This window comes from Alexandromys fortis, unplaced genomic scaffold (assembly GCF_014885135.2).
Source record: "Alexandromys fortis isolate MF-2015 unplaced genomic scaffold, M_Fortis_MF-2015_v1.1 scaffold_14, whole genome shotgun sequence".
Lineage (NCBI taxonomy): Eukaryota > Metazoa > Chordata > Mammalia > Rodentia > Cricetidae > Alexandromys > Alexandromys fortis.
Window position 1 is genome coordinate 6,269,752 of NW_026067910.1, and position 22,181 is coordinate 6,291,932.

A 22,181-nucleotide genomic window follows, 5' to 3' on the forward strand; every position below is an offset into this window, starting at 1 on the left:
CTCAAAAAAAACAAAAAAAAAAAAAAAGAAAAGAAAAAGCACTGTACTGATTGTCAGATTGGTAAGGAGCTTAAAATTATTAAATGCAAATCCTGAGAACCTCACTCTTGCTCTCTTGGAGGTGAATAGTGGGACAATTTTCATCACTACAAATAATGAATATGGACTAATCAAAACTCCTTTCCAAAACACAGAAAGCTTAAAGCCATTGTCTTCTCAGAATGACACAGAACTCAATACAACCCCTCTCTGTTGACTGCTCCATGTACGTTCATTTGGGGCTGTTAAAACCGCACAGGCAAAGCCCGGCTCCACCTTCTTCCTCTGCAGTAAACCCTTAAGTATCCGCCGTCGGTGTAGGTTGTGGACACCCGAAAGAGGTGTCCAGCGATGGCACTGGCAGTGAGGAAGATGGCCAGGAGGCACAGGAGCCAGAGTTGTGTAAGCACCGGTAAAAAAAAGTTTCAAAAGCACAGTGATGCACACGGAACAACACCGGCGAAGCGGCGCTGTTCTAAAACTCCACAGCAATAATGAGTCGACTGAGAAGCAGCACAGTTGAAGCAGCGTCGCTCTAAATGAGCTTCATCCTACATCCGGGGCTCTGCCACCACAGCAGGGAAGTAACTACAGCTGAGTCTCTACTATCTCCATGACCCCAGGCAACTATTTAAACACTGCACTCCAATTTTCCCATCTGACAAGTGGAGTTAGTTCTCTCGTTTACTACCTGTGAAGACAAAGGGAGCTGGTAAATTAAGGAGAACAGCAGTGCCGTACGCAAAGATGCTTAATAAAAATAGCTATTGTGGGGGGGACGACTCAGTGGGCAAAACGCTTGCCATGCAAGTCTGACAACGTGAACTCAGAATCCATGTAAAAATGCTGGACGAAATGGCATGTGTCTTTTTGTTTGTTTGTTTGTTTTTGTTTTATGGTTTTTTTGAGACAGGGTTTTTCAGAAGCTATGCAGCCAGTCTTGGAACATGCCCTGTAGACCAGCCTGTACTCGAACTCACAGAGATCCGCTTGCCTCTGCCTCCTGGGTGCTAGAATTAAAGGCATGCGCCACCACCACCCATCTGGCATATGTCTTAATCCTAGCACTTTTACAGGAAGATGGAAAATAGAAACGGGCGAATCTTCCAGAAACTCACTGGCCATGGTGTACATAGCACAGTGGAAGGAAAAAAGGAAAGAGACCCTGCCTCAAAATAGGTGGAAGGTGAAGACTGACTCCTATGGTTGTCTGCTGCCCCCTGTACAAGCACTATGACACATGTGCACCCCACAGAGAGAGAGAGAGAGAGAGAGAGAGAGAGAGAGAGAGATATTAGTAGATTGTTATTTTGATGCATTGTTAGCAATTAACACTTCCTGTCACATAGAAACGAATATGACTCATCTAAAATCAAATAACAAAGCCCAGCCAGAAATAAATAAGTGCAGTAATGCACTAGAGGTGGACCTGTGGGGGGGAGGGGGGAATAAATGCCTTTACCTAGTCTTGACACATCATTTTTTGAGCCAAACGGCACAGATCCAAAGCCAATGAGAAATTTAAGTAAAAGTTGATCATCTTATAATCTAGCACAATTATATAACTGTCATCAAGGTAATAATATAATTACAGAATATAAGAAAGGGATGTGAGTCCGGTTTGCACTTTTCAGTTCTGGCATTCTTGGCTTCGGTAAATTTGCCATGGCTCTGTCGAACAGAGGAATTATCTGACCATTTGCTCTGTTAGACATGGTGACTTCAGAAGTGTGTGTCCCAAATGCTTAGCAGATGCTTGAGACAGTGGCACATGTTCCAGGCCTGGTGGTTCACAGCTGCCATCCCAGCACTCAGGAGGCTCAGGCAGGCTAAAGATGGCCAAGCCTGGAGGCCAGTTACGCAGTGAATTTTGGGCCAGCCTAAGCTACAGGCCGAGTCTTTCTCTAAGCAGCAATAACAAAGTGCACAGAAGATCTGCCATCATGGCAGGGAGGGTAAGGGTGCTTGTTCCCCAGCCTGATGATGTTGGATGGAGGCCGCCTGTTGGTTCCCGGCTGCTCAGCCCCAAAATAACCACTCAGAAACTGTATTACTTAAATCACTATTTGGCCCGTTAGCTCTAACGTCTTATCAGCTAACTCTAACATCTTAATTTAACCCATTTTCTATTAATCTGTGTATCACCACAAGGTCATGGCCTGCCAGCAAAGTTTCAGTGTTTCTGTCTTCGGCAGCTCCATGGCTTCTTCCTGACTCTGCCTCCTTTCTCCCAGCATTCCATTTAGTTTTCCCTACCTAGCTGTGTTCCCCCATTGCTCTGCTATAGGCACAAAGCAGTTCCTTTATTAACCAAAGATATTCACAGCATACAGAGGGGAATCCCACATCATGATGACCCTAGTCTATAACATTTTTTTTTTTTTTCACGTACAAATGTTTTGGGTTTTGAGACCTCTGCACTCCGGGCTGGTCTTGAACTCACTGCAATCCTCCTACCTCAGCCTCCTGGGTGCTGGGACTACAGTTGAGAGCCACACTAGCCTTATATACAAATATTTTCAATGCTGTTGAGATACAGCAGTGTAGGTTCTGTGAGGGGAGCTCCCTTATCCTTTCCTAAATCCCCTGGCAGCGGCGATTACTTCATGAAGTCAGCAGTGTTTTCTCACCCAGCACTTCCTCTTCATAGGTCCCCTCTGCAGTGCTGCAGCCGACCTCACAGGCCTCTCTCTGTGGAAGACAAGGGGCATGAGTCAGTGCCTTGGAACTGTGTTTGTTATTAAACTTCAACCACAATCGGGAACCTAAGTGCCTTATCTATATTTATAATTGAGGTGAGGTGGCACATGCATGTCCTCCTAGCACTTTCCAAGCAAAGGCACAAATTCAAGGCCATCCTTAGCTACTCAAAAAGGTTGGGGCACCCTGAGCTTTATAAGAACCTGTCTCTCCAACTCAGCCAACAGAGCAAGTTCCAGCACAGTCAGGGCTAAACACAGAAAAACCCTATCTCGAAAAACATAAATAAATGAATGAATAAATAAATAAATAAATAAATAAATAAATAAGAACCTGTCTCAAAAACCTGAGAGTGAGAAAGAGCACAAGCATTTAAAACCATACAGTAGCTCTGGTGGGTTTTAGTGACCTCCAAAATTGTGTCATCATCAACGCAATGTGATTTTAGAACACTTTCCTCATGTCAGGAAGAAACCCAACAGGGTGCCCATATATATTTCAGTTTCTTCCATTTCATTCCCTTTATGGTGACTCTTGATTTACTGAATTCATTCCGTGGGCCTGTCATTTTATAGTTTGAAAAAAACTCTGAGTTTAATAGTTCACTTTTATTTTTACCATCTAGGTTAAACTTTTGATGAGCTGAAAACCTAAAATTCCAACCCAACATAAATGCATTTGGTTGTCTACTTGTTGTGTTATCTCTACTCTTCCTTAGAATTAAAAATTAACTACAAGTTCCACAATAGCCACGCATTCTACTGGGTATCTTCATACCAATACTGATGTTTAAGATCTACAACAATCTAACCACGATAGACACCTTATCTCCTTAAAGCAAAAATAAAACAGAGTACATATTTGAGGACTGAAAGCCAAACTGCCTGCCGCTCTTAACAGGTGCATCGCCCTCCGCCACAGAGAAAAGAAAACGGTGAGGAGAAAGCACACATCGTAAAACTCCACCAAGACTGTGTTCAACCTCCTCGGTGTCCTTGAGTTTATCATTGCAATACTGGAACAGCCTGCTGTCAGTTTCCCAATGATGGTAGGTACCACGGCACAATGCATCTGCCGTGGGAAGAAGAGCTGGAACGTGCAAATATTAACTTTGAGATGTTTGAGCTGTGCACTGAGAGGAAGTAGAGCCTGATAAGCCCAGGGTTGCTTAGTTAAGGATTAATTCAAATTCCATGGTGTGGGCCCGGGATTGTTTAACTTAAAGGTCCGTGTACTTGTGACATCCTCTCTAGAAATTTAAGGAAAGCTCACTTAGCATATCCACCGACTGTGGAGAAGATACGAACCAAGAGGCAAGAAGAGCAATACATAAAATGAGGGTTTTTCCTCCAAGAAAAAAGAGACTTTGTTTAGAAATATATTTTACTTGGAAATATAGGACAATCTGAAAAAAAATGAAGGAAGAAAATTGTGGCCCTGTTTTTCCTGTCCCCCCCCCCTCCACCTCAGAGGACAGATAGAATAAACTCTGTCAATCTCAGAGTTTAAACATTATCTCAAGTGGAGACAACACTGTCAGCTACGTTGCCCCGCTCATGAAGACAAAGCAACATCAGGCTTTAAATAAGGGCATCCTGCGTTTCCCAAGTCTACGGGACCTGGAAAGAGCATAGAGGTGGTTGTATCAAAGCAGTTCACAGGAACTGAACCAGAAGCTTCTAGATGGGACATTTATCCTATTTATTCCAGGATACCTGACTGCCAACACTTCTCCGCCCAGGGGCTTTATCCATCTGCCATCTTTAAGTCTATCCTCACTACCATATCCCCACAGTACTAAGACCATCTTTATTATCTCATGGCTTTATGGCTCATTGGGCTGCCTGCATCTTTCCTAATTTTCTTAACACTGGGAGGAAACGCTCTCCAACCTCCGTATGGATTGCAACATTCTTCCCCAAAAAAGCTTTCATTCATTCAAGGATATTTATTGAATCTCTTTTCTGTCCCAAGTGTTGTTCCGGGCAGCAAACAAGACAGGTAAGTTCCCTACCTTTGTGAAACTTACATTGTCTTAGAAGGGGTATAAAATAAAGGATTGACAAGTCTAAAGCAAACACCTCAGATAACGAAAGTGTGTACCTGAGTATTGTGGCAAGAGGATCAAAGTTCTGGGCCGTGACTAGGAGGCTTCCTTTAGTGTGGTCAGCTGGAACAGCACAGAGATGATGCTCAACCAAGACTTGAGCAATTACAAGAAGCAGGGAGAGTATTCGTGTGGAAGAGAGACACCTAGATGGTTGTAGGAGAGTTGAAGCTATGTGTCTGGCACAGAGAACATTATTTCATTTTGATTTGTTTGCTTGTTTATATGCTGGGGGAGGAGGCTCACACCATGGCCCAGGTATGAAGATCAGAGATCAGCTTCGGGGCTCATTTCTCTCCTTTTACCACATGGTGGCCTGGTAACAAACTCGGGTCATAAGGTTTGGCAGCAGGCTCCTTCACTCACTGTGCCACCTTGCCATCCCATAACCAGGTTTTAAACTGAACAATAATAACATTTCTTCACAAATAAGCAGGGGCAAATGCGATTCAGAGTGTTGACAAAGGATTTTGGTGAATAAAAGAGATATAAGGGTTCTCTCTGGGGTTTGGCTTTGTTCTGTTCCAGTTTTATTTTTGGACCTCTGTAGGCTGGCCTCAAACATGTGGTTTCACCTGCCTCTGCCTCCTACATGTTTGGAATACAGATGTACAGCACCACAGCTGGCCTAAGAGGTCTCCAGCAATGTGCTGTGAATATGTATAGTGGAGCACTCTGTGTCTGGAGAAAGAAAGTGCAATCATGTGGCCCAGCTGCCGAGCAGAGTCCCATCCCCAGAACCCACACTGTAGAAGGAGAGAAATGATTCCTGCAAGTCGTCCTCTGACTTCCACGCATGCGCATGAGAACATCCACCCACCCAACACAAACACCAAATGAATAAGGAAACCTAAAGAAAAGAAAGAAGAACATGCTCTCTGCAGGGATATCCCAGAATGCATTCCCTGTCAGACTCGGCCTTTCCATGGTCCAGGACAGGAAATTACAGTCTTCTAGATGAGACTAAAGTTACAGTCAGTCCTTGGACTCAGGTTATACATTGGTGCAGATTTCTCATATTCAGACAACTGAGAGACAAGAATATTTGCTATTGCATCTTAACTGAATGTACACACACACCTATTTAGTGTAAACAAATACCTTAAAAGCTATTTAAACTGACCACGGTAGCGCAGGCTGGTAACGGCACTTGGCAGTAGAGGCAGGAGGACCCGAATTCAAAGTTATCCTTAGCTACAGAGAGTGTTTGAATTCAGTCTGGCATGCATGAGATGTCTCAAAAAGAAGGAGGAGAGGGAGAAGGGGACACAAGCTACTTCCACAACACTTACATTGTAATAACTGTGGACAGAGAACTATACATGATTTGAAGGATGGAGGATGTAAAGACATACGCAGGTCGTGTGCATATAGTACTGCATTCTCAATGAGGGATTTGAATATGTAAGAGTTTGTGAATTTGGGGAGTTTCTGAAGCCTGTTCCCCTTGGACACTGACAGATGATGGTTTATGTATACATGTAAATTTATACGTATCTACATACATATTAATAAAGACTAACATATACACATGGATACATCAAACGGCAAATGTCTGTGCCAAAATGAGATTAGACCCTCATTTATGACTGAGAAATTCTTCATCTTCCTTTAGTAGCCTTTGGAAGTCAAAGAACTCACACTTGGGTTTGATTATATCTTCTTTGTAAGGGATTATGAACTCACCTCAGAAATGGTGGTGTATGTATCATTCTGCATAGAAAATAAAAGGAAAGGGAAATTAATGTCCTGAACGTTGCAGATAACTTCAATGATTCGGCTGTGCATTTCCTACAACTGAACTTTTTTCCATGGCTGATAATCAGCAGTAAGACAAACAAGTGGGGCTGGAGAGATGGCTCAGAGATTAAGAGCAGTGGCTGCTCTTCCAGAGGTCATGAGTTCAGGTCCCAGCAACCACATGGCAGCTCACTGCCATCTGTAGGGGGATCTGATGCCCTCTCTTCTGGCATAAAGGCATACATGCAGATAGAGCACTCATACATAAAATAAGTAAATCTATTTTTAAAAGATGAATAAGTAGCAGTTAATATAGTCATGATGGCATATGCCTGTAATCCCAGCACTTGGAAACTGATGGAGGAGGATCTCAAATTCAAGAGCATGTGGAGACCCTGCTTCAAAATAAATAAAGAAAGTTGAATCTTTTGTGTGAAAAGCTTTAAAATTATGACATTTGGTTGGGTGGTGGTGGTGCATGCCTTTAATCCCAGCACTCAGGAGGCAAAAGCAGGTGAATCTCTGAGTTCCAGGCCAGACTGGTCGACAGAAATAGTTCCTGGACAGGCTCCAAAGCTACACAGAGAAACCCTGTCTTGAGAAAAAAAAAATGATATTTGTGTCAGTAAGAAAATAGTAAAGCGGGTTACCCACTAGAAAATCTCAGTGAACTGGGAGAAGCCTGTAATAGACCAGGCTAGGGAATTTTACTGCAGCTCGAGAGAGAGAAATTGAAATGAAAACCAGTTGGAGCTCAAACTAGCAAAGGCCAGCAATTTCCTCTGCCCACATTGATGGCTTCCTGTATGGTTGCCTGGCAACAAATGGCATTCCCACTCATGCGCTCAGCAAGAATCAGTACCTGCTTTGTGCCCACCATGGTCAGTGGTTTTTTTGAGACAGGGTTTTTCAGAAGCTATGCAGCCAGTCTTGGAACATGCCCTGTAGACCAGCCTGTACTCGAACTCACAGAGATCCGCTTGCCTCTGCCTCCTGAGTGCTGGGATTAAAGGCCTGCGCCACCACCGCCCCGCTGATGCTTGTATTTCAAGCTGCGTTCAAACCCTAAGTCACTCCTGCTTCTGCTTCCAGAGTGATTGGGTCACAGTTACGGGCTGCAAATCCCAACTTTAACATCCTCAAATAAGTGTCATCATTATAATTTAGCTCATTAAAAGAAAATAATATTAGAGAGGTGGGCTGTGGTTCAGTGGATAAATTGCTAGCCCAGGTTCAACCCCCCGTGTCTCATAAACTGATGTGGTGATATATGATTGTAGTCTCAGCACTCCAGGGAGACAGAGTTGGAAGATCAGAAATTTAAGGTCGTCCTTAGCTACGTATGAGTTTGAGGCCAGCCTGGGCTACCTTGGGCCCTGTCTCAAAAATACGCAACAATAGTTAATACTTACACACTTTAAAGCACACTTTTCCTGATCTACAGAGCTCCAAAACTGACATCCTTGGATGCACTGTAAGAGATAACAAGACACGGGCGTGAATAAAGAATTGTGCATTTTTGGTTACTTGAGAGTACATAGTAAGAAAAGTACCAATTTGGATTTTAGAAATACGAATGCATTGGCTAAGATAAGCCCCTGGACTATCGGAGCTGCGTATTTACAGACAGGGCACAGTGTGGCTAGCTGCAAGATGGCAGGACTGCAAAGTGGAGTCAAGTCCTGCGTAAGATGGTACCCCAAGAGTACCCAATACCCTATCGGCTGGGTAGAAGTCAACCAGTAATATCCAGGACAGCAAGACATCAAGTGTATCCTGGGTCTCCAGTTGTCCTCACACAACCAACAAGACTCACAACCAGGGACTACAACCAGGCAGAATGTCAAAGCTAGTAGGTAGACCATTTCTGAATCTTTTCCCTTCTGGCTGCTTTTATGCCAAAGCTGCCCTCAAATGTCCTCCTACAGCTGTGCTGGTCTCCTGTTGGACCGCTGGCCCACGGCTCTGCCTGTCACTCTCCCAGGCCGGGTGCTGCTAACCCCCATAACTGTGCCTGGCTTCCTAACAAGCTCCACCCAAACCTGCACTCCTGCGTCAGACACCCACACCTGAGTCACTACAGATTCCCCGTGTGACACACTGAATCCCTCATATCCAAACATTCCCCCATTTGTATGCTTGAATTAAAACAGTAACCCAGGCATGTTTTCTTTTTCTAACTCCTAACCCTCATATTACAAACAAGGCATCCCCAAGTCCTACTGACCCACCTGGTCACTAACCAAGTTCTCTCTGGCTTCCTATTCACCATCTCAGCTGTCTGATGCGCCCCTTCACAACGTGCTAAATGCTCGTGGAGGACCACTCTCAATTGCCTCTTTGGAAGAGGTCTTTTTACAAACCAAATGAGGCATGGGCATAGGACTTTAATCCCAGCACTCAGAAGACAGAGGCAGGAAGGTCATTATAACATGAAGGTTATCCTGGTCTATACATCAAGTTCTAGGCTACCCAAGGCTACATAGACCCTGTCTTAAAAATAAAAACACCTGGTCAAATATTCATCCATTTGTTTGTTTATTTATTTTGTTTTTTTTTTTTTTAGCTCAAGATGTGAGCTCTCAGCTGTTGATCCAGTGCCAAGCCTGCCTACTGCTGTACTCTCCGGCATGATGGTCATGGATCCTAGCCCCCTAAAACTGCAAGTCCCAAATAAAATCTTTCTTCTATGAGTTGCTTCGACTGTGGTATCTTTTCACAGCAATAGAAAATAACTAAAATAATACTCCATCATAGAAGTAGCACATTGGTATGTGTTTGGATTATATTGTGTCAGAATTCTTGATTTTAAAAGTTGATGCTGACCACTTGCAAGATAGTGGAACTACTGTTGCTGAGGTGACCAATTGTTCTCTAATTGGACCTAAGGCTCACTCCGGAGTAGTCTATAGCTGTAAACCCAGTCAAAAACCCATGGTGGAAGAGATGCCAGGCCTTGTGCAGGGACTGAACACTGTCAGCTAAACTGACATCATTCCAAGCTGCCTTAGAAATATTTGTGTTTACATCCATAGGCAAAAGTGATTCTCAACATTGACCACAGAAGCCTCTTATTCCAGCCAACAGTGAATACAGAGATTCGTGGCTGCCCGATAGGCTAAGAGTACATGACAAAGGCATGCTCACTCCTGAACAAGATAGTTACACCAATATTCCCTTTTTAAAATCAACACAAACTGTAAAGTTCTTGGTACTAGAACTAGTTACTTACTGCCTCATTCAGATTGTACGGCGGGCCAATGTCAAGCTGTTTGCCCTGAAACAAGAAGAGACAATTAACGTCATCAAGGGCACCAATACCCCACAGTGCACCATTGCACTGGTTTTTAAGTTTCATGGAATTCACTTCTTCTCATTGTTTGCTGATTGTAGAGTAACTTGCCAAGTGTTTCCAAGTCATTTAATCTGGCTTGAAGCTGGACAAAAGGTTGATGCAAATTATGGACGTCTTGCCTAGGATCCCGCAGCACCTACAAGGATGGGGGTGAGAGTGTGGCGGGGCAAGGATGACAGAACCTCATGGCAAATTAAACAAGCCTGGGGATTCGGCAACTGATCCAAACAGAGGTCTCCTGAATTAGAAAAGAACTAGTTTCAATTTTTTTCCCTTCTCTTTCCAATTACTCAGTAACTGTAGGGAAACATACAAATTTGGAATGTCATGTTTAATAAAATATAAATTCTCTCTTTAGTTCTCACATACTTGAAATTTTCAGGTTAGCATTTATGGAGCTAGTGGATGTTCTCAACCTGTGGGTCACGACACCTTTTCAGGAGTTGCATAAGATTATTCTGCATATCAGATATTTGCATTACGATTCATAACAGCAGCAAAATTACAGTTATGAAGTAGCAACAAAAATAATTTTATAGTTGGAGGTCATCACAACCTGAGGAACTGTATTAAACTGCATTAGGAAGGTTGAAGAGCACTGGGCTAGAAAGATGGCACCATTTAAGAGCATTGGCTCTTCCTGAAGACATGGTTTTCGACTCTGAGTATCCATATGGTGAAACACAACCATCTGTGACTCCAGTTCTCAGGAATCCGACGCCTTCTTCTGGCCTCTGCAGGCACCAAGTGTAAACATGGTGCAAAGACACATAGGCAGAACACTCATACACATAAATAATAAGATAAAAACAAGAAAAAAATGAAAAGGAAGCTTTTGTTGAAGGAGGAGAGACAGCTCATTGATTCAGAATGCCACCTGTGCAGAGGAACTGAGTTCAGTTGCCAGCACCCACATCAGGCTTCTCACTAGCACCTGCAACTCCATCCTCAGGGTATGAAGCACCTTCTTCTGGTCTCCACAGATGCACCCACATGCAGATAACCACACGGGGACACTCACACACATACAAATTACTTTAAATGACAAATACTGGCTTAATGCTTCTGTTTCATTTTGTTTAAACTTCCTGGTTTTGGAAACAGGGTCCCATGTAGCACAGGATGGCCCTCCAACTTCCTATGTAATCTTGGAAGGCACAAGAGGACGGTGACTCAGAATGTGATTGAGTTTAGTTGATTCTTGTTTTGTTCTGTTTTGTCTCATTTTTCCCAGTGCTTGGAGTCAGATCCAGAGCCTCCTATATGCTAGGCAAGCACTTAAGAAAGTTTTCTGTGGTTGGTTTGTTAGTTGGAGTTAGGAATTGGGTTTTTTTGGTTTGTTTTAGTGGTGGTGGTGTTTTAAGAAAAATAAAAGAAATCTTCATTTATAGGAAGATTATAACGAATGGCAATGCAGGATCCATGATGCTCAGGTCAGTGATATCACATGAATATGAGCTACTTTGTATTCATGCTCTGCTCTACCGACTGATTAAAACCATAGGCAGAGGCAACCTACACGTACGTTTCTATTACTGATCGGTCCTGAGCAGAAAGTCTGTGATCTGGTTTGACTTGGTTTTGTCTACTCTAGTGAAACAGTATTTCTCACGTACCCTAGACTGACCTAGACCCTTCAATCCAACTGCTTCACCTCCTGAGTCCAGAAATATAGGTTTGCAACATCCTATCTACCCAGAGAGTGTCTACCTTAGGAGTTTGCTGAAGAAGGAAGTTCACAGGGTCTTAGTCCAAAATGAACAGCTACAGGCAACTAAGGAATGCTGAGAGAGGAAGGAAATAGACTTCCCTAGGGAAGAGCACAGCATTGGCTATTCAATACCAAATGGTCAGCCCTGAGAACATATGAATATGAGTGGCATTATATGAATCGAGCAGATTCTATCTCTGTATTTGTGGATTTACACTATATATAGTCAGATATATATATCTCACAACAAGCAGAAAAATGCCATGTATTTGAAAGAGAACAAAAGGTTGGGTATATGCAAAGATTTGGGGGAGGAAAGGAAAAAGGGAAATGATAAAATTGTGAACTCAAAAAATTAAAAAATTTTCAAAAGAATAGTTTTCTAAGTTGGGTGTGGTGGCACATACCCTTGATACCAGCATTCAGGAGGCAATGGCAGGCAGATCTCTGAGAGTTTGAGGCCAGCCTGGTCTACACAGTAGGTTTCAAGCCAATCAAGACTATAGTGAGACCATATCTCAAAAAGCAAAACAAAAAAGGTTTATTGATATGAAACACTGAGTTAGAGATGTAATCAATATAGCAAGGGACATAGTATTCATCCTTGGCTTCCAATTCTATAAACAAAATAAGTCCCTGGAGATGATTTTTTAAAAAAAAGTCCTGAGAAGGATGAAAGTGTGGTTTAAGCATTCAGTATGGCCTCTGAAGATACGGTGCTATCACAGGAGACAGCCCATTCCTAAGATAATGGTATACTCCCTCCTTCCCATGCATTTCAGGCTTCTTTTCAGGACTCAGGGAAATGCCTGATGGGTAACTACTGTTCAATACTTACATGCAAAATGAATGCTTAAAAGCAGACGCCCCCAGTCCCCCCCCCAAACACACACACACAAATTCAAATCTCTAGGAGTTCCTGTTGTCTTTATCCAAGGACTTCACGCTGTGATGTTAATTTGAAATCAAACTCAAAATTGAAAAGACAAACATTTTCATCCTTGGTGATTTATACTCAAAAGGAAGACGGGAGTTTATTTTGCATAACAAGTAATAACAACACTTTGTATTCACAGAGAACTCTGACATTTAAGTTAATTTTGTAACCTCCTGAGGGGGTTATGTGGGTTTTTATTATTGCTGTTTTGTTTAGCTTCGCTCTGTCGTTTTGGCATTTTTTATTACACTTGTCTATTAATTTGGTGGAGCAGTGGGGTGTCTTGGGACAGCATGCCTGGACATCAGAAGATAACTTAAGGAGTCAGCTCTGTCCTCCCATCGTGTGGGCCCTGGGGATCGAACTTGGGTTATCAGACTTGGCAGCAAATGTCTCTTAACCACTTGCCGGCCCTGGTTTGTTTGTTTGTTTGTTTTTGTTTTTTGAGGTAAAGCCTCAGGCTGGTCTTGAACTCACTAGGTAGTCAAACATGGTCTTGTTCTCCTAATCTCTTGTCTCCACCTCTGAAGTGCTGGGATTATTGGTATGAGCCACCATACCGCGCTTCCAAATGTTTAATAGAACTTTGCTTCCATGAACTTGCTCAAAATGAAGCTTTGGTTCCTATAGGACGATTAAATCCTAATCACACAAAATCAGGTGAAAGATAACTGATTCATAATTGATTATTTTCCCATCTCTTCAAAATTATGTTAGCTCATAAAGACAAAAGAGAAGATGCTGAGTTGAGCTTGTGTCCATGTTAAACACGGAGACAGGAGAAGATTCCTGATAGCTACAAAGCCATATTGCAGCAGGCATGAATCCCTGGAACGGTTAGAGAGGAAATTCAACCAGCTGCACAGATGCCTACCACAGAGGCCTTGGCAAGCCAGCCATTGTCAGGTCTGTGGTTTTCCGAGGGAGTGAATTATGTCGGCCTTTTCCCGACCTCCGTTCACTCACCATCCATCCCCGTTGCAATCACCACAGCTCACAGTCCTAGAATCATCCCTACAACCCAGGCCAGGCACGTTTATAGTTGTCTTATGTGAAATCTCAATAGCTGTTCTCAACAACGCTACATAACATGCACTGTTTTATAGCCGAGACCCAAAGTTTAGTAAACCGCTCAGGTTCCGGTTTCAAAGAGCACGGAAGTTGTGATCTCTGTGAGCGTGTACAAGCGTTCTCTGCGCTTTGGACCTCCAGCGGTCCCTGCAAAGCTCCAGCGAGCTAGCTACCTCCAACACACAAACCGGGTCCCTCCCACATCACAAATCTCTTAACTCAACGCCTACTCCTTGGCCCCAGCCTTGTCTATCCTGGCACTTGAGCTGGAACTAATCGAATTCTTAACTTCCTCCCTTACAAACGGAACCAAGCAGAACGGCCTGTATTTTACCTCATCTTAACATATAGTTGCTCCTTAAGAGATGTGTTTGACTTAGTATTTCTCATTTCACATCTAAGAAGAATAATACTTAATCCGGAAGCCAATTATGAGCTTCAAACCTGCAACCCCAGCTTTCAGATTACTAAAACGGGAGATTGCTTCAAATTCCAGGCCAGAGAATGAGATCCTGACTCAAAAAAAAAAAAAGCTAATCCCCCAATCCCCCCTCCACAAAAAAAGGGAAAAAATAACCAAATAAGGTTCAACTCATAGCATTCTGAGAAGATTCAAACAATGTACTTGTATAATACAATTTTTTTTTATTTTTTACCAATCAATTCAAAAACTAAAGCTGAGGCATGACTCGGTGGTACAGCACTAGCCTGCCATATACAAGGTTCAAGGCTCAACTGCAGCACTGCCAAATAGAAGCACATAAATTTAGGTTTTTTAAAGAATTGTAAAGTGTTGGAAAGATGGATCAATGGTTTAGAGCATTTATTGCTCTTGCAGAGGACCTGGGTTCTCAGCACCCAGAGTGGCTCACAACCATCTAAAGTTCCAGTTCCACGGGATCTGATACCCTCTTCTGCTGTCCCACAGCACCAAGCACTGAGGCAATACACAGATATATACACAAAAAATTTAGCTTTGTGTGGTGGCTCATGGCTTTAATCCTGGCACTTGGGAGTCAGAGACAGGTATATCTCTGTGAGTTTGAGGCCAACCTGGTCTACAAAGTGAGTTCCAAGCCATCCAGAGCTATACAGAGAAAAAAAAAAACTGAAAAAAAATCACAGTTTAGTGCAAACTCTTAGGAACTTCTTGACATGTGCTAGTTCGCGATAAGCAGCCTTTCACACAGACTCATGATGAGCTATGCAATAATCTCAAATAATGTCTGATGTGCAGGGCTAAAAAAATATCATTTTTGATATTTTTAAATAACTTGTTTTCTTAAAATTTATAATTTGCATTCTAATCTATAGTGAATGTCAACCCCAGCTTGCCCACACCTTTACAAACCATGAACTTTTCTGCATAAAAATTTGTATCTTTATCAAGCTAACAGCAGAAATAAATATTGGTTTCTTTTTTCAGTTCTGTATGGTCTGAAGCTGACTATTATCACATGCATTTTAGCAGCTTATAGGGTGTTTTCTTTAATTTTATTAAATTTATTGGAGGGGCTTGAGCAAGTCACAGGACACATGTGGAAGTCAGAGAACAACTTGCAAGAGTAGGTCCTCTCTGTCATATGGTTCCTAAGGACTGAACCCAGGTCACTAGGCTTGACAGAGTCCTAAGGATTGAACCCTGATCACCAGGCTTGGTCGAGTCCTAGGGAATGAACCCAGGCCAGCAGACTAGGCGTCTTTGCCCACTTAGCCATCTCTCCAGCCCTAAAGCTCTTTTTTGTGATTATTCACATTCTTATTTTAAGTGCTTTTATTTATGTCCAAGTTGGTTAATTTAATGCAATAGCTTTTTCCACACTGAAACTTTCTCTATGTCATTTCTGTTTATTTTCCTAATAGACAGAATAATTGAAGTTTTAAATAGTTAAATTGTTAGGGAGTCTGGATCTGTTTTAGATATTTTTTTTTTGTTTTAGATTTTTTTAGTTTAATTTTTTTTCTAGACTGGGTCTCTCTATGTAACAGCCTTGGATGTCCTGGAACTCAATCTGTAGAGCAGGCTGGCCTTGAACTCAGAGATTTGCCTGTCTCTGCCTCCCAACTGCTAGGATTAAAAGTGTGCACTCCAGGTGCCTGGCCCAGGCTTTTCTAAGATTTATTTATTTTACTATGTGTATATGAATGCTTTGCCTACATGTGTGTATGTATACCATGTACCTGCCTGTCGGTTCCCCTAGATCTAGGACTCCAGATGGTTGTGAGCCACCATACAGCTCATGGGAAATAAACCCGGGTCCTCTGCCAGAAAGAGTGCTCTTAACCACAAACCACCTCTCTAGCCCATTTTAGGCTTTTCAAGACATTCCTACTCCTGGGCTTTTGGCATAGCCTTCTATAAATTTGGCTACTATTTTAGTGAGACAAAGTAAAGGCTGTTTGGTTTTGTTTGTTTGTTTGTTTGTTTTAAATGTGCTTTGGTTTTGTTATTTGCTGGTATTTCAATCACACCCTTTATTTACAGCTCCGAGAAGTTATTCGAACCTGGTGGTTAATGTGAGGATTTTTTTAAAGTGCACGGTACCTTATGGGGCATTATGGTGTACAGCTATAATTTCAACACTTGTGAAGTAAAACCCAGAGGATTGGGCATTCAAGGATGTCCAGATACATAGGAATTTCAAAAGCCAACCTATATAACCCCCAACTCATAAAAAAAAAATGGTGTGTGGGGTGGGGCTTTGTTAGTGTGAATCTTTTTCTATAAAGCTGGGCATGGTGGTGCCCGGCTATAATCCCAGCACTTGGAAGGAAGAGAAAGAAAGAGGGTTGCAACTATAAAGTCAGCCTGGTCTGTTTAATGAGTTCCAGACCTATAAGGACCACACAAGCCCCTGTCTTGGGGACTGGAAGGGTGGCTCAGCAGTTACGAGTGTTTGTTGTTCTTGAAGATGACCTGGGTTCGGGTGTCAGCGCCTGTGTGGTGGCCTCACCATCATCACTACCAGCAGTTCCAGGGGATCAACACCCTCTTCTAAGCCCCACAGGAGCTGCACCTGCATGCATGCTGGCAAAACATTCACACACATAAAATAATTTTTTTTTAAATCTAGCCAACACTTTTAATCCCAGTGCTTAGGAGACAGAGGCGGGCAGGTAGATCTCTGCGTTCGAAGCCAGCCTGGTCCACAAAGCAAGTTATTGGGACAGCCAGGGCTACACAGAGAAACCATGCCTCAAAAAGTAAATAAGTAAATAAATTAATACATAAATAAATAGCCTTTTAAAAATGCTTAAAGTCCCTGTCACAAGAAAAACAAAGAATGGATTTCCATCTTTATCTTTACTCCCTATGTAAGCTACGTCATTGCTTCAGATCTGGATTAGTTTCCGTTCTCTGCCCAGTCTGTTTCTACATGAAAACAGACTGTGAACATATCTATAGGTTGCACTGAATTAGGGGATGATGGTTTGACTCTGTAATCTCATTAGGATTTGTTTTTCTTATTTTAAATTATGGGGTAGGGGAAATTCAAGTGTGCATTTGAGTACCGGTGCCTCAAAGGCTAGAGGCGTCAGATCCTCTGGAGCTGGAGTTACAGGTTGGGTTGTGAGCCACCCAATTTGGGGCTAGAAAACAATCTTAAGGCCTCTGCAAGAGCAGTACATGCTCTTAACCAGAAAGGGGTCTCTCCATCATCCGCCTGACCCAGTTATTTTGTTGTTGATGTTTATGTTATGTTGACATACAAAAAAGGCACTGATATTTGCATGTGTTTTTTTTTTTTTAAACAGCACAGCCTCCTGAGCCCTGTTTTCTAACGGTCTTTTAGTTGGTTCCTTTGGAACTTTATAAGTAAATTTTAAACTGCATTGGCATTATTCTCTAATTTGTCCAAAGATGAAACTACGTACTTGAGCAACTTTTAACTGTCTAATGATCAAAATTTCGACACTTCAGCACACTACAGATTCTGTGAGGGCACCGGTCACGAAACGGGTTTCCTTGAGTTCCCAGCTGCAGCCTCTGCAGAACTGCAGGTGCATAGTTTCCCAGGGACTCTACTGAACAGGACTGAAGCTGCTGAGCGAACACTTCTGGATTCAGTTCAGTTGTTAAATCGTTGCTAAAGGTGAGAAAAGTGTGATGAAACCGAGCCTTTAGTTTGCTGCTCTGCCCTCGGGATCTACAGCGAAACGCACTTCTATAAATTCTTTGCTATGAATCTTTGGGGGTTTTGTTTGTTTCTGTGCTATCCAGTGGTATTGGAATTTGCTGTCTTTTTTTCTGCAGAACATGGCATCTAGAATTCAAATACAAGGCCATTAGTATACTGAGCTCATTTATAAGCTCCCTCAGTCCATGTGAATCGCCCCTGCTCAGCAAGAACTCAAGCTAGTCCGCCCCCCCCCCCCCCCCCACATACACACACTTCTAACATTCTTCTCTGCGGTTGGTTGTCTTCACTGTCTGCTTCGCTGCATGGCCCAGGGTACCCTGGAGCTCACTCTGTAGCCCAGGCTGGCTTCAAACCTGTACCGATTCTGTATCTGCTGGGGCTAGAGGCATGAATCACCATGCCTGACTTCGTGCCTGCATTCTTTTATTCAAGAATGTGTCTCAGGGCGACATGAGAAAGAAAATGCCTTAATGTCAACCAGCCATCAAAATCTGGAAATCAAAGATGTTCAATGCAGCAAATGTGCACATGAAAAGGGGCAGCAGGAAATAACCAAATGGGGTACATCACGCCACACAGCGGCTGCGTTCAGCTGTCCGTCCACCTGCTGCTGCCCCTCCCACACCTGCGTGGGAGGGCCAGCTCAGAACACTCTTACTACATTTACTGGTCAAACCAGCAGACTGTGTCTCTCGCAATTGCCACCTCAGGGGCTGTGCCCTCCTCTGTAGGTGGTGAACGGAAGGCAGCCCAACAAAGGAATGGACTGTCTGTCCTGAGCTGCCAAACCCTGAGGGCATGGGGCCCACACACAGAGAACAATAAGGAGAGCTAGAAACAAAATGAAGACGGTCATTGTGTTCAGAACTCCAGTCAGTTTCAAAAGGAAGGGAACGGGCAACTTGCAGGGGTACACTCATGACATTGCACTCTAAAACGCTGAAGAGCTTGTTTCCATAGAATTGCGGGATATAGAGGGAAATTGTGATATAATGTGAAGTGAGACGGGCGTGTGTAAAATTATATGTGTGCTTAAGCCAGTCACAACGGCTCGCTCCTGTAATTCTAACCCTAGGCAAGCTGAGGCATGAGGAGTGCAATGAGTTTGAGGACAGTATACGCATATATACATATACCAAGATATATTTGAGAAAAATACTAAAAGAAAAATAGTCAGGGGTTAACCGTGGAATTACCAGTCTTCATTCTTTTCTCTTTATCATATAAACAGTATGAGATGTATAGATAGGAACCTCTACTGCAACATATTCATATTCTTAACAGAAAAAAAAAATAAAAGAAATCTCTTTTAGGGCAGAAAACAATAGCCCAGGTTGGCATCCCCTCCTGGTCCTCCTGCCTCAACCTCCCTCACAGCCTCTGACTTCCATGCTATTTTTAAGTTTGTATTATAAGTACAGGAGCTAAAGCAAACATTTCTGCATCAAAGACAGTAAAATCTTGGCAAAGATTTCTGTAACTATTTTTGAAATGCTACTAACTACAGTTTGCCCAAGCAATGATCTACTGCTTTACTTATATTCAAACATAAGCATGTAATACACACTTTTCTAATCTTCCAGAGAACTCTCCATCCAATGTATTAGCATAAGAATAAGCACAGTGTTTAGTTACTTTATAATAAAGCTTCAAAATGTCATACCCAAGCTGTCATGCTATTTCACCTTTGGGGGGGTGGGGTAGCTTTTTTTTTGGTTTAGTTTAGTTTGGTTTGGTTTTTAGAGACAGGGTTTCTCCATACAGCCCTGGCTGTCCTGTAATTTACTCTGTAGACCAGGCTAGTTTCAAACTCATAGAGATCCGCCTGCCTCTGCCTCCTGAGTACTGGGATTAAAGGTATGCACCACCACTACACAACTATGTTATTTAATCTTTGGAGAGGAAGAATGCACGTCTTCCCAGCTACAGTATTTGGCTTTTCAAGTTAATTCCTAAATATATAAGAGTTAACTTGAAAGGAAGTTTTAAACACAACTAAGTTGCTATTGAAATGATATCATATAATACATGCAAAAGGGAGAACAATCAGAAAATCTTTTCATGTCAAAACTGATTAGTCAAACCTGGCAAACGCATAGGTAGAAATAAAGAGACACAAATAATCTTGTCTCTTGATAGAAAATGTTGTACCGCCGCCGGGGCGGTGGTGGCGCACGCCTTTAATCCCAGCACTCGGGAGGCAGAGGCAGGCAGATCTCTGTGAGTTCGAGACCAGCCTGGTCTACAAGAGCTAGTTCCAGGACAGGCTCCAAAACCACAGAGAAACCCTGTCTCAAAAAAACCAAAAAAAAAAGAAAAGAAAATGTTGTACCTAGCCTCCTCACCTGCTCCCTGGTCAGCAAGCCATCCACGGTACCACCAACTGTTAACCAGGAACTGGAAAGTTTACAGTGTGCCAAAAGCCCATTTTATATTTTAACCAAATATTAATTGTTTTATAATAAATTACTAAGTGGAATATTTTACAATTTGTAAACTTGGTTCTACTTAAAGATTATTTTAACCAATCCACGAATTCCCCCCCCCCAAAATCTAGAGTGTGATGACAAATAGTTAAAATATCCTGCATATATTTTGGAATTACATATTCTCTTGCCTTCAGTGGTTAAAAAAAAAAAGTGGAAATCCTTGCTATCTTTTCGTGGGTTAAAGTCAAAAAAAGGTGTCATGAGGAGAAAACGAACCTCAGTTACCAGGAGATTGTGTTCCAGTTCCTGCAAGCACAAGCATCAGGTCAGTGAAACTTACCAGGTTCGTTATGCAGGATGTCAAGCAGCGGCTCAAAACTGTACCCTGCGCCACAGAAACCCAGATGCAGCCGAGGATCACAGCATTGGCAGGTTTCGGGCTGAGCCAGCCGAGGCTCTTCATCCCTCATCCAGGCTGGCTTCCTAAAGGGCTGGTGTCCTCATGTCTCCATCTTGCTATAGGAATTCTTAGGCTTCATTACTTCTGTCGCAAGAGGGACTAGCGGCTTCTCTGTTTTCTTTTTGCGATGTTAAGAGTCTATTTCCCTCTTAAAAGAACATTGAGAGTCGTTGGTTTGTACCTTTGGATCTTAGATAGCTCGGAACATCACAGTGTGGCTATTTTACAGTTTAGCTTAATGCCCATAACGAAAGGCATGCACTGGCCTAAGGTTAGCTCTTAGGAGAGCTCTCCACGCGGAAAGTAAACAGTGGGTCTGCAGATTGCGCCCCAGCGAGCAGGGCCACACAAACTTGATGCAGAATGCTTAGGTCCATCAGCCACCGTACTGCTTTGAGGTTGGCTAAGTTATTCAGGAAATTGGGTTTGGACTGTGCATGCTTGGCAAACCGTAGCTTACAACAAGTATTTTAAAAATTGGAAGCCTCAGTAGTGAGCAATGAGACAGAAAAGAAAATAGGAATACTTTGAAATCAAGCACTTTTTTTTTTTAATGAAAGAACAAACAAAACCGAAAACGAGTAGACAATTTCTTTGAGGGTGAGTTCAAGACAAGGAAGTTTCTTTAAAAAAAAAAAACTCTCAGGATTTCACTACATATTAACTAAAATACTGCCTTATCAGGTCTCTTGAGACAGAAAGCAACCACCATAGAGATCTAAGACACTTACAAGTGTAGCACCTTGGGACGGAAATACTGTAGTCCTGGTGAGCTCATCACCCAAAGTTCATGTGAAGCTACAAAAAAAGATTGAACTCTGCAAACTACAGAATTCAGTCATTCAGTCATTCTGGCTAGATTACCAAGGGTTTCTCTAGACCAGCGCTCATTCCCTCTTTGTCTCTCTCCTCTCCTCTCCTTTCCTAGACAGAATTTTTTGTAGCCTAGGTTAACCTACAACTCACTATGAAGCTGAGGATAACTGAACTTCGGGTCCTTCTGCTCTATCTCTGGAACACTGGGGCTACAGGTGTCATGTACCACCACATCCGGTTCTAAGTGCACTGAGGATCAAACCCTGGGCCTTGAACATGCTGGGTAAGCACTCTACCAGTCCCCGGAGCCTACACGGTGGAAGGAAAGACTCAGCTCTCACAAGGTTCCGGGGATGGAAGCTATCCATCGCACTAGTAGTGTTCTCTTTAATAACCATCTGAGATGTCAAATAAGCTGCCTAGTTGTCTTCAATCAATAAGAGCAAATATCATTTAACCTTTTGCAGGGGACCCAGGTTCCCACGCTACACAAACAAGAGAATTGGCCTGCAGATGAGCGTCCGTTTGGTAAATGTTGACTCTGGGTGAAACAAAACCTGAATGGATAGTAATGGCTCCCATACTTAGCCACAAAATTTTGTTGTCTTGAAGAACGATTGAGCCTACTGTTCACCTGTTGTTTGTTAGACTTCTGCATTTTCAGAAATGGAGAT

The 22,181-nt window shown here is 42.7% G+C and overlaps 1 protein-coding gene across 1 annotated transcript in view; it reads right to left on the bottom strand.

The window, feature by feature from the left end:
• The window catches only part of Ros1 (ROS proto-oncogene 1, receptor tyrosine kinase), a 124,628-nt gene extending 103,580 nt beyond the window's left edge, over window positions 1-21,048 (bottom strand). The window contains exons 1-5 of the mRNA XM_050138197.1: window positions 20,572-21,048; window positions 9,819-9,863; window positions 7,999-8,058; window positions 6,533-6,559; window positions 2,670-2,730 (exon numbers count right to left, since the gene is read on the bottom strand). Coding sequence (XP_049994154.1) covers window positions 2,670-2,730; window positions 6,533-6,559; window positions 7,999-8,058; window positions 9,819-9,863; window positions 20,572-20,694 — 316 coding nt within the window. The 5' untranslated portion in view covers window positions 20,695-21,048. The remainder of the gene's footprint in view (window positions 1-2,669; window positions 2,731-6,532; window positions 6,560-7,998; window positions 8,059-9,818; window positions 9,864-20,571) is intronic.
• Window positions 21,049-22,181: the final 1,133 nt, after the last annotated feature.